Below are 12,862 nucleotides of genomic sequence, written 5' to 3' on the forward strand. Positions count from 1 at the left end.
CAAGGTTGGAATGCACCACGGCACCCCCATCTCTGCATTCACGGGAACATCGCTAGAATACACGAGAGCAGGAGGAGGGAGAGAGAGGGAGGAAAGACTCTGGATGGGGAGGAATGTGCAGAAAATGTCTGGGCAGGATATATTTTAAATATTCAAGTGCAAATCTCTGGGCTAATGGCATCGCAATTTGCAGAGAATATTAAGAAGGTATCACTCAACTCAATTTCAGTTTGTTTGTGTTTGTTTGTTTGTTTGAACTCTGGCTATGTCCCGGACTTACTCCTGGCTCTGACCTCAGGGATCACTCCCAGTGGCACTCAGGGGACCTTACATGGTGCTGTGGTCACATGCGAGGTAAGGGCCCTACCTGCTACACTGGGCCTCCAGTCCCTCATATATTTTTAGAGTCTCTTTTTTCCTCCCTTAGCTATGTTTTCTAATTGTTTATAAAGAACAAATCTGAATACTGATTCAAAATTCTTTTAAGGACAGAGGAAACACTGCTAAATATATGTTTGTTTTTTTTTTAAAGCATCTCACTCTACCTAGACGTTAACGTGACAAGTCTACCATTCCCTCTGCAGAATTTTGGATTTTTCTTTTTTGGACCACATCTGCTCTGGCAACGCTCAGGGGTTACTCCTGTCTCTGCACTCAGGAATCCCTCCTGGCAGTGCTCAGGGGACCATATGGGATGCCGGGGAATTGAACCTGGGTTGGCCGAGAGCAAGGCCAACCTCCCCGCTGTGCTATCGCTCTGACGCCCCTCTGCATAATCTAACAGAAGTGACCGTTCCTCCTCCCTGGAGGGAAAAGTGGAGTGTCCTACCGATCTTTCCTACGATGGCAAGAAACCGAGGCCCCTGGCGAATGCACAGACACGCACCACCCTGCCGCGCTGCCAGCGAGAAAGAGAGGTACCTACAGCCGCCACTCGCTGCGTGTGTGCCGTGTGCCACTCGGGGCTCCCGAGACCTCTGCAGTACGAATGTGCTGTGTCCTCGGGGAAGCCCCGGCAGACAGCACAGGCGCATCAAGCCCCGTGGAGCCATGAGGAGCCGGAGCACCGAGGGGCTGAGCTCTCAGTACGGGGTCCCCGGGCGGGCGGCAGGCTGGCAGAGCCACGCACACACGGCCCAACAGCAGAGCTGAGCTCACCACACCCACCTCGACCAAGGCCACGCCAAGAGCCAAGCAGACAGGACCCCCCTCCCAGCACGTGTCCGGGGCCTCCCTGGGGCAGAACCCCTCCAAGTCAAACCAACGCTGTCCACTGGCGGTTCCTCTCCGGAGCCAGCCCCCACGCCCACCGGACCACTGGGGCGGAACCAGAGGTCACGTCTGCGCGTGACTTCCCCTCGCCCATCGGCTGTTTTCCTCTCAGAAGAGGAGACGGTCTGTTCTAAGGCCCACATGACCGCCTCGTGGCTGGCTGGCCAAAATCTTCCACGGGGAACCGGTGGAGGGCCAGGGTCACCCTGGGGCCGGGGATGCGGCTCTCGGCCACAGGGCGTTTGCCCTGCATGCAAATGGGTCTCATCCTCGGCACTACAGGAAAGGACACAGCAGAAACAAAAGGTTGTCAGCCCTAGTAACGGCCCCCCGGTGCTGAGTGTGCCCGGTGCTGAGTGTGCCCCATTGCCCAGCCGGCCGTGTCCCTGAGCTTGCCCCCGGGGTTCCTAGACATGCACAGAGCTGTCCGCATAGACGGCAGTAAACGGCCCCCAGCCTCGCACCCGCCCAGGACCACGCCCAATGCCAGAGCCCGAGGCACGGCCCCCCGCTGTGCGCGGCAGGCCCCAGGGAGATGCTTACGGTTTCACAGTTCAAGCAGCGGGTCTCGTTGGTCAGCGTGCCCTGAAAAATCTCGTGAACCCAGGTGAGCTCCGGCTTATTACTCTCCACGGGCTCGTTCATGTTGCCGTTCTTTAGCTTCCCATTTTGCTTCTCCTGCTTCTTCTCCTCCTGCAGGATGTCCGCGATAGTGTTCAGCAAATAATTTAAAAACTCGTGCGCATCCTGCTGCATGTAGTTGTCGAAGAGATCTGAAAAAGGAGAAGGAGGCCATCACTTCCATCTCGGGTCCGGGACGGCACGTGGCGCCGCGTGATCTCCCTGGCGAGACGCCACGAGTGGGCCGGGTGTGGGACAGACCCCTCAGCGCGCCACTTCAGCAGGTACCTTCCGAAAGGGTTTCAGTTCGTCTCCGTTTCCTGTCACCCAGTGAATTTCCTACAGTGACCGTGCCAACGAAAAGCTACCCGTGCTTTGTACTTGAAGGGAGGAAGGGGGGTAGAGAGAGAGGGAGGCATAGGGAGGGGGGAGGAGAGGGGAGAAAAGGGAAGGGGTTCTTGCCTTGTACACAACTGACCTGGCTCTGGTCCCCAGCATCCCATGTGGGATCCCAAGCACCGCCAGGAGTAACCTCTGAGCATTAAGCTAGGGGTCAGTCCTGAGCATCGCTGGCTATGGGCCCAAAACACAACAAAGGCGCCAAGCCACCAAACTGTTCTAGCTTTATAGATCCTGTATGTGTGGCCATGTGACACCTGCAAATGTCACAGGACTGTCAGTCCAGTAGGATCACAGCAAACCTTGTAAGAAAGTTGCACAAAAGACCACCAAGGTCAATGAGTAATAAAGAGTCACAGAGAAGGTTCAACTAAGCACCAACCAGCCCTGTAAATCCTCAATGGCTTCAGGAACACCATTATGATATAAAAATGGTCACAACTGACTTATTGATACGTGCTGATAATTTCATTTGCTTTTTTTTTAACAAACAATGTAAAGTAAAATTTTTGTGCCTAAAAGGGGGCTAATTGGGGTGGTGGGTGGGAAATCGGGGACGTTGGTGGAGGGACGGTCACCCTGGAGGCAGGACTGGTGTTGGAACACTGAATGCCTGGAACAACTGTATTAGGAACAAGTCAGTACATTGTCGTGTTATAATAAAAATAATGTGAAAAATAAAATGAAGAAAACAATCATTTGATAGGCGTGCTGATAAAGGATGAATATTTAATATGACGTGACCACCAAAACTCAATTATTCATTCTGTAACTTATCCAGAGCAACTGTGGTTCTTTCCCAAAGATCATATTAAAGCCCGGAGCAGCCCGGCGGCGGCGGTCACTGTGAGACCGTATCAGTCTGACGATGCCCTGAAACCAGAGCCCGGACCCGGCAGATGCACGGAGAGATGAGAGGGGCCGGGAGGCCTCGTCGTTATGTTCACAGCAAGATCCGGGGCCACACGATTCTCATTCTGGCACGTATGAACTGGAACAACTTGAAGGGATCCAATTAAATGAGACTTTATAAAACAAACACCTGATTGACTGTGTGAGTCCGCGGGGACACGGCTGCTGTCAGGGAGAAACAGAAACGGCTCTATCGAGCAATTCCAGAGTTGCCCCCGATGACGAAGTCAAAACTCTCAGAATAACACAATTCGCCACCACCTTGCCCCTCAAAAAGAACGTGAGGGGAAGGGTAAGAAATTCGATGACACCAGGTCATTTGTATCATAGAAAGACATCAAGTTGGGGCGGGAGCGATAGCACAGCAGGTAGGGCGTTTGTTTGCCTTACAGGCAGCCGACCCGGGTTCAATCCCCAGCATCCCATATGGTCCCCTGAGCACCGCCAGGAGTAACCCCTGAGCATCACCAGGTGTGACCCAAAAAAGACCAAAAAGAAAAAAAAAGAGACATCAAATTCAGGGCCGGAGGGGCTGGAGCGATAGCACAGCGGGTAGGGCGTTTGCCTTGCACATGGTCGACCCAGGTTCGATTCCCAGCATCCCATATGGTCCCCTGAGCACCGCCAGGGGTAATTCCTGAGTGCAGAGCCAGGAGTAACCCCTGTGCATCGCCAGGTGTGACCCAAAAACAAAAACAAACAAAAAAAAATTCAGGGCCGGAGTGATAGGACAGCGGGTAGTGCATCTGCCTTATGTGCGGCTGACCCGGGTTGGACCCCCGGCATCCCATATGGTCCCTGAATACTTCTATGAGTAATTCCTAGTTGAGCTTCACAGGTGTGGCCCCAAACAGAACAAAAGCAACTTAGTTATCCGTCATTGGGTTTCAAGCATACAGTGCTCTAGCACCAATCCCACCACCAGGGTCAACTTCCCCCGACCAGGGGCCCCGGGTTCCCTCCCACCTCCTGGCCTGCCTCACTGACAGGCACGTCGTCAAGTTTGGTTGCTGTGATCTGGGCTCTTGCCTTCAGGGCCGAGGGAGGGGGGATGGGAGTGCTGCACACCCTTTGGTGCTCATGGGGTAAGTTACTCCTGGCTCTGCACTCAGGAATCACTCCTGATGGTGCTGAGGGGCCCATCTGGGATGCTGGGGATCGAACCCAGGTCGGCCCCAGGCAAGGCAAATGCCCTCCCCGCTGTGCTATGGCTCCTGCCCCTCAACCTAACTTCCCCCACAGATGCTTTCCTCCGGTGCTTTCTGCAGCCTCCGGGCTGGAAACAGAAAATAGAAAAGCACCTTGCACTGAGAGGAGGTCGTTTCTGGCCTCACCGTGCCCCCACCTCCCCGCAGGAGGACAGCTCCTCTCACAGACACACAGAGCTGCCCACTCCCCGCCCCGCGGGGCCGCGCACACACCCAGGACTCGCGGTCAGCTCACCGTTTTCTTTCCTCAGCCTGGAAATGAACTTCTTGGGCGGGATGACGCCGACCTTCTTCTTCTGCGTGGCGATGCTGTGGAAGAGGTCCGCCAGGCACGTCAGCAGGTTTTCCTTCTTCTTCTGCTGGGCTTTGTACGCCAGCACATTCTCCCGGAACGGCCGGCAGAAGTACAAGGCCTGCAGCACGGAATTGCAGTAGCACGTGTTCCCGAACTGCCGAGGAACAAGACAGGGGTCAGGCTGGGCTCCGTGCCCGGGCTCAGGGTCCCACTCCCCAAGGCAGGGCACAGGGTGGCTCCTATGAAGGGGCAGGTTCGGGGGGGAAAGGGGGAGGGAGGAAGGACCAAACAACCTTCCACAGTGGTGCAGCACTAGCCTGGAAAAGTGCAGAGGGCTAGAGAGAGAGAAAGAGAAACAGAGACAGAGAGATAGAATAAGAGACAGTGACAGCAAAAGCAAGAGAAAGTGAGAGCACCAGAGAGAGGAAGAAAGAGAGACCAAGAGAACATGAGTGAAAGGAGAGAGAGCAAGAGAATGAACACAAGGGCTGGAGAGATAGCACAGTGGGTAGGGCGTTTGCCTTGCACATGGCCGACCTAAGTTCATTCCTTGGCATCCCATATGGTCCCCTGAGCACCGCCAGGAGTGATTCCTGAGTGCAGAGCCAAGAGTAACCCCTGAGCATCACTGGGTGTGACCCAAAAACCAAAAACTAAAATAAAATAAAAAGAATGAGCACAAGAGCAAGAAAGAGCATGAGAGTGAGAGAATGAGTGAGGCTGTGAGCAAATGAGAGAGAAAGAGGGAACGAGCAAGAGGAAAAACCCGAGAGAATAAGACAGTGAGACGGAGGGAGAGAGCAAGACAGGGAGAATGACCAAGAGTGAGAGCAAGAAAGAGGGAGAGGGGGCCTGGAGCAATAGCACAGCGGTGAGGGCGTTTGCCTTGCACACGGCCGACCCGGGTTCAATTCCCAGCATCCCATATGGTCCCCTGAGCACAGCCAGGGGTGATTCCTGAGTGCAGAGCCAGGAGTAATCCCTGTGCATCGCAAGGTGTGACCCAAAAAGAAAAAAAAAAATTAAGTTTTAAAAAATTTTAAAAAAAAAGAAAGAGGGAGAGCAGGGGGAACAGGGCAAGAGTGAGTGAGCAGGAGGAGCGAGAGAAAATAAGTAGGGGGGGTGTGGAGGGAACATGTGAGAGAGATGACAAGTGACAGGGTGAATGGGAGAGGCAGAGAGCGAGAGAAGGAACTCGACAGCCCCTGAGATGCAGGGAAGCTGGCGGCTGAACCAGGGCTGGAGCCCTAGTACAGCGGGGAGGGCGTTTGCCTTGCACGTGGCGGACCTGGGTTCGATCCCCGGCATCCCACATGGTGCCCGGAGCACGGCCAAGAGTGATTCCTGAGTGCAGAGCCGGGAGGAACCCTGAGCATCGAGCACGCAATCAGGCTGCCGTCCCGGCCACATGGTCCCTCGGGGCAGCAGCTCCCCCAGCCAGAGAGCGGGGACACGGGACCCCCAAACTCTGACACAGCAGCCTCCACGGAGCAGGGCCAGCTTCCGTTCCCCGCATCTGTGGTACCAGGACCCCCTGCAGTCATTCCCCGGGAGCCCTCCATCACCCACCTGCATTCTGATCCAGGGGGGAGGGGTCGGGCTTGTCCCAGGGCAGCGCAGCTCACCCAAGAGGGAGTGTTCCCAGGAAGGCACATGGCTCTAGCCAGCTCCGGCCCCGCAGGAGGGCCAGGAGGGAAGGGCATGGGGGGAGGGGTTGGGGGCGGGATGGGGGGACAATTCTGCCTGCAAGTCAAGCACGTGAGGACGCAGCAGCTCGGCAGCTCTGTCCAGGCACTGATAAGGGGCGGCCCAGGCAAGCTAAGATAAAGCCACCCACCCCCCCACCCCCCACCCCGGCTTCACACACCACCACCACCAAGTGAGGATGCTGAATGAATTACCCAGAGGAGCTGGGAGAAAACGGTTTGTTTTTTTTTTAATGACGCCTACCCAACCAAGGATCTCCTGAGTTCATCCAGAAAGAAAAAATAGATTTTCAGTGTCTTAGGCTCACAAAATCACTCTGGAAAAATCGTGTGTGTGTGGATGTGACTCCCCCAAAGGCACAGGGGCGGGAGAGAGATCTGGACCATCAGGGGCCCTTTGGTCCCAGGACAGCCCACAGCCCCGCCAAACCCGGGCTGCTTTTCTCCCCACCGCCAGACAAGCTGACCACGTCCAGCAGCTGGGGAGGGGGGGAAGCATTATTTTAAATGACGTGAAGGATGAGATCAAGCCTAAGGGCGTCATTCCAAGCATACGCAAAAACACCTGGTTAAGAAAACAAGTATCATTTTGGGATACTTACGTTGACCAATCCGAAATAGTGTTCATTGATTGGAAACTGCTCTGGGCCAATGTCTTTTTCCAGAGCAGAGGCATTGGTGCCCTGGAAGAGAGAAGCAAACCGAGACCCGTGTAAGTACAAAACAGGCCAGTCATGGAAACGCCGCTCCGGAGAGACCATCACTGAGAGCAGCGAGGCAGCGGGCAGCACTGACTCGGAAAGGGAAGATGGCACAAGAAAACCTACGGCTTGGGGCTGGAGCAACAGCACAGCGGGTAGGGCGTTTGCCTTGCACGCGGCCGACCCGGGTTCAAATCCCAGCATCCCATATGGTCCCCTGAGCACCGCCAGGAGTAATTCCTGAGTGCAGAGCTAGGAGTAACCCCGTGCATCGCCGGGTGTGACCCAAAAAGCAAAAAAGAAAAAGAAAACCCACAGCCAAGCAGAACCATGGTACAGCGGGGCGGGCGTCTGCCTCGCACGCGGCTGACCTGGGCTCCACGCCCGGCACCCCAGTGGTCACCTCCAGGAGTGAGTCTCGCCAGGTGTGACCCCAAAACCAAATAAAATAACAAAAACACCCACCCCCCCCTCTCCGTGACCACCTCCCCGCCCAGCCCCCCTCCGCTGCGCTTTGCGGTGGACCTGAGGGAGTCCACACTCCAAGAGGCCAGCAGGGGAGGCTGGGGAGGGGCCTTCGTCTCTCGGGTTTACACCCTAGCACGGGCAGAGATACGGTCTCCAAAAGAGGGGCCAGTCCCCACGGCCCGGGGCCACGATTCCTTTACACAACCAAGAGGCACGGCGGGTGTAGACACAACAAAGGGTAGGGTCCAGGGGACCCACAGGCGGGGCACCCGAGGAAACGGCCACTGCAGAGAAGAGCCACAGAGCGGAGGAAAGTCTCCAGCCAACTCCCGTGGGAGTTGGAGCCCAGGAACGCCGCCCTCCCACCCCCCAGGAACTGGGACCAGCGGGAACAGGAGTCCGGCGACACGGGGAGAGCTGGCGCCCGTCTCTGGCCGGGCAACGTGCGGCAGGGGCCAGCCTGCAGGGATGACTCCTTGGGATGCCGCCGCCCCTGCCCCCGTGCCACTTCCGCAGAGCCGGCCGGCCCCCACGAGGAATCCCGGCCCACCCGCTGCTGCCCTTCTAGGGCTCAACCAGCCAGCGGCCCGCTCCCCAGGCACCGAGTTCCCGGAATAACCGCCCCCTCCCCCCCACCCTGGCCCTGGCTGGAGCAACAGCCCCGACACTGGCTTCTGAGCTCGGCAGATAGGGCCACATCACACGCACAGCCCGGCTCAGGGGCCCTCAAACTGCCACGGCCCCAACCCAGAGCTCCCGTCTTCCCCACCCCCCAGCCACAGCCTTTTATGTCCCCTCCACCTACTGGTTGACCTTGCTGGTAACCAGTGTAGTGAGACGGGCTCGTATCACAAAGAATGACCAGTGCTCACAGGGCTGTGGGGAGAGTGGGGGGCAGAGGGGAAGGACCCCCGTTCACTGCCGGTGGGATCGTCAACAGGCTCAAGCTTTTTGGGAAATATGGACACTTCTCAAGAAACTAGGAACGGAGCTGGCCTATGACCCACAATCCCACTCCCGGGCACCTATTCCAAGGGTCCCAAGACTATCTAGAAATGTGCACTCCGTGCCGTGCGGCACTCGGCACACCAGCCCCAAGGCCCTCTTCCAAACCAGACCTGCTCTAAACTCACCTCGGGCCAGAGCTGGAGACGCAGCTCACGACTGGAGCACACGCCCTGCACACAGGAGGCCGGGTCCAGCCCTGAGCCCCCGAAGGAGGGAACCCAGGGCAGACTGGGCGGTGGGGGAAGAGGAGACCCCATGGGATTCAAACCAGGGTCAGCGGCACGCAAGGCAAGCGCCTAAACCCTGCACTATCTCTTTGGCCCCGTGGCCACATTTTTCTAGCAGCAGGAGAAAATGGATACACCACACACAACCTCTCCTCGCCACTCACGGTCTCTGGTATGTCTTTATACTATTTATCCCAGGTGTTTTTTTGTTTTGTTTTGTTTTGTTTTTTTTCTTTTTGGGTCACACCCGGCGATGCACAGGGGTCACTCCTGGCTCTGCATTCAGGAATTACTCCTGGCGGTGCTCAGGGGACCATATGGGATGATGGGATTTGAACCCGGGTCGGCCGCGTGCAAGGCAAACGCCCTCCCCGCTGTGCTATCGCTCCAGCCCCATTTATGTGACTATTAACTGTGGGCCCATCTGTACGCCTCCTCGAACCAACAGTGTGACAGGTCTGCTTCCACAGCGCTCTCTCAGAGGCCGGCATCAAGTCCAGTCTAACACCTGCTGACTAGAGGGTCTGTTGGACAGGTGGCTGGGGACAGACAGAGGGACGGACAGACGATGACAGATGAACACAGGGGTGGATGGTGGACAGACGGATCAATTGGTGGACGAGTAGACGGATACACACGGGTTCGGGCAGGTGGACGGACGGACGCGTGAACAGGGCTGCTTTCCCTCTGCTGTCCAGCAGGGCCCCCTCCACTCCCCGTCCTCCCTCCCCTTTTGTAAACACACACTCTAGAAACTGCTCCCTGCAGCCACAGAATGTCACCGATACTGACACCGGAACCCCAAGTCTTCCTTCGCCTTTTCTACGGACGTGAGCTTTCGGGCCTGTGTACCGGATGCTGGAATTCAACGATACGAGTGACTCTCTGGGACGGAAGGACACCGACACCACGCGGAACGTTTCCGAATGATGGCGGTGACGAGGATGATGAAGACGACAACGGGGCTGGGTACTTAAAGCCCAACGAAGTGGCACCAGTGAGGACCCTCGAGGAGCCTAGCCTTCCATGCCCGTTCTTCCGCTTTAAGCGATTTGTTCTGCCCGTCTACACAGACAGCACCATCCAGAGGCGGGAGTAAAGACCCAAATAACAGACGCATGGCGTTAGCGAGCCGGAAGCTCGGTTCCCTCCTTTCAGCAAACGTTCCAGAGAGAGGCGTGTGCGTGAGAGGGCAGCTCTGCCTCAGCTGGGACTCGGCCCCTGTCTCCCCGGGGCCCCTCACAGGCAAGAAGCCACTGCTCAGCTCCAGTGCCAAAATAGCCACCCTCACGCCCACCATCGAGGAAAGGCTCTGCTGGGGGAAGGCAGGCAGGATGGGGAGGGCCTCGGCTTTCCGCTGGCGACGCACGTCAGTTCCTTCCTGCAGCCCGCAGGCCGACACACAGTCCAGTCCCTGGCCACGCAGGGGCGGCCAGTGCCTGAGCAGCCCTGGCCCAGGGACATGGGAAACAGAAGGTGGAGGTACAGGGGACAGACAAGAGCCCACCTCTCAGCCCACCTCACCAACAAGATTTGTAACAGAAAAAAAAAAAACAGAAATCACTTACACTGTAAAATCATTATGACAACCCATAGCACAGGACGCCAGGGAACGGTTCAAAACCAGTCTGGTCCTGCAGGTCCAACTTTGAAAACTCCATCCCAGACACAGTGTTTATTATTTTGTTTTCTTCTGTTTTGGGGGTCACACCCAGCAATGCTCAGGGGTTACTCCTGGCTCTGCACTCAAGTATTATGACTCCTGGCGGTGCTCGGGGGACCATATGGGATGGCGGGGTCAGCCATGTGCAAGGCAAGCGCTGTACTGTTTCTCCAGCCCCAAAACACTCAAAAAAAGGAAACACCCCCCATCCAAACCCTGAGCACCGCTTCGTGCTGGTGGCTGAGGGCGCGGAAGAGAGGAGCCCGTGGATGGAGCAGGCCAGGCTACACCCAGCACCTACATCTCAAACTGTCCCTGCAGGAACACTTAAGAAATCAGTCAGGCGGGCCACCGGCGCCCGCCTGGGAGTGGGCGGCTGAGGAAGCCACCAAATGCTTTCCCTTTCCTGTTCCTGCCAGGAGAAGTGAAGGGACTCCGGTGGCGGTGGCGGCCGAAAGCAACAGCAAGGCCAGGGTCCAGCCCACGCTCCCGCGTGCAAAGCACATGCTCCAGCCCTCTGAGCCCGCTCCCCGCTCATCAGACGCTCTTCAGATCCTCTTCCCCGCACTCGCTCGAGCGTCTATTCATCGGGGAGAGCTTGAGTCCAGGGCGAGCAGTGACTGTCCCCAAGAGCAGGCCCGAAGCACACACCTCGCTTCATCTTCTGCCCAAGACGAGTCCGGGCGGCACGAGAGGCTGCTCTGCAGGGGCCAGGGGCAGCAGAAGCACGGACTTCTCGTTCCCATCAGCGAGATGCACACAGACCAGACACAGATCTGGATACAGCTGCACATACATGGCAGCCCCTGGGAAACAATGCCGCACCGCGCTTTAGTAAAAATAGAATCTGGGCTGGGCCAACTTCCAACACCCAGGCTGTAATGTTAGCTCTTCAAAAGTACTTCTGAAAGCAATTCAGGACTGCCGAGGGGTGCTACCCAAACAGAAAACAAACACCCACCGGCGTCATGAGTCACCCTCGCCAAGGCCCGGGTGCAGGGAGGCATTTCTAAGGCACGCTTCAAAGCCATTTGTGAGGAAAACATGCTAGAATGGCTTCCTGGGGGAGAGAAAGGAAAGGAAGGCCGACCTCCGCCAGGCGGGAGGATCTGCTCGGAGCCGGGCTCCGTCCCGGGCATCCCGTATGGTTTCCCGAGCTCCACCAGGAACGATCCCTGAGCCCCACTGAGGATGGCATCAAAAATAAAAATAAATAAATAAAGAAGTCCCAGGCCTCCTGAGCACTTCTGGAAGACATCCCCCACCCCCCCACCATACACACACACACACACACACACACACACACACACACTAAAGGAGCTGGGGAGATGCCTGAAAGGACGGCGGCTCAGGCACTGCACTCATCGCACTCAATCCAAGACCCCACGTTCAATCTTGGGCACCACATGGCCCCCCAGAACCATGCCAGGAGCACCTCCCGGCGCTTTTAAGTGTGGCCCCAAAACAAAACAAACACTGACTGCCACCAGGGAAAAAAACTAAAAGGGTCACCAAGATACGTAAAGGCAAACCCCCCCCTCCGAGGCACCTGAGAGGCCCTAGAAGGGGGAGCGTGTGTGTCTTTCTCTGTCAAGTCTCCCAGGGTACCACCACCGCCTGCTTAAAGAGAATGTCACAGTGCAATTAGAAAGACAAGGTGAAGGCCTGCCAAGGAGGGGATGCGGTGACTTTTGTCCGGAAGGGCGAGCGCCATCCTGGGGCTGCGGTCTCGCTCTCAGGTCTCTCTCCCTGGGAGGCGCCGGGCTGGCGGGAGCTCGTCTCTCCCACTGTTCCCACTCACGAGACGTTTTCACCTGGGCTGTTCGTATGGCCCCTCCCCTAGAAATACAGACATATAAAACGGCCCTACAAGCTAGAGATCTTCCTTGTAATCATTTATAAATAAATTCATCGAAAAACAAACAAACAAGCAAACAAAGTGCAATTAGAATCAGAAGAAGCATGAAATGTCCTCAAGAGGAAGGCTAGAGCCAGCTTTAGAGGCAGAAAAAGGAGAGCGCATCACCACGTAGCAATGAGTTCCGAGACACCGGTCATTTATACCTAATAGTGCTCAATGTTTCATCGTATTTCTCTTACTTCTAAACTTTGAGATAAGCACTGATAATAATAAAAACAAAAAGACGGGGCTGGAGCAATAGCACAGCGGGTAGGGCGTTTGCGTTGCACGTGGCCAACCTGGGTTCGATTCCCAGCATCCATATGGTCCCCTGAGTACCACCAGGAGTGATTCCTGAGTGCAGAGCCAGGAGTAACCCCTGTGCATCTCCGGGTGTGACCCAAAAATAAGCAAAAAATAAAATAAAATAAAAATAAAAACAAAAAGAGCAGGACAAAGGAGGAAGACCCTCCCAGAAGTAC

The 12,862-nt window shown here is 56.2% G+C and overlaps 1 protein-coding gene across 2 annotated transcripts in view; it reads right to left on the reverse strand.

Moving 5' to 3' along the window:
• USP46 (ubiquitin specific peptidase 46) overlaps positions 1–12,862 on the reverse strand; it is a 54,125-nt gene that overhangs the window by 22,585 nt on the left and 18,678 nt on the right. For both annotated transcript variants that reach the window (XR_008630196.1, XM_055138294.1), the window contains exons 2-4: positions 7,016–7,096; positions 4,648–4,861; positions 1,816–2,045 (exon numbers count right to left, since the gene is read on the reverse strand). Coding sequence is in view for 1 of the 2 variants with exons in the window: in XM_055138294.1 (XP_054994269.1) it covers positions 1,816–2,045; positions 4,648–4,861; positions 7,016–7,096 (525 nt within the window). In the remaining variant the exon portion in view is untranslated. The remainder of the gene's footprint in view (positions 1–1,815; positions 2,046–4,647; positions 4,862–7,015; positions 7,097–12,862) is intronic.

The sequence above is a fragment of the Sorex araneus genome, chromosome 5, assembly GCF_027595985.1.
Source record: "Sorex araneus isolate mSorAra2 chromosome 5, mSorAra2.pri, whole genome shotgun sequence".
Lineage (NCBI taxonomy): Eukaryota > Metazoa > Chordata > Mammalia > Eulipotyphla > Soricidae > Sorex > Sorex araneus.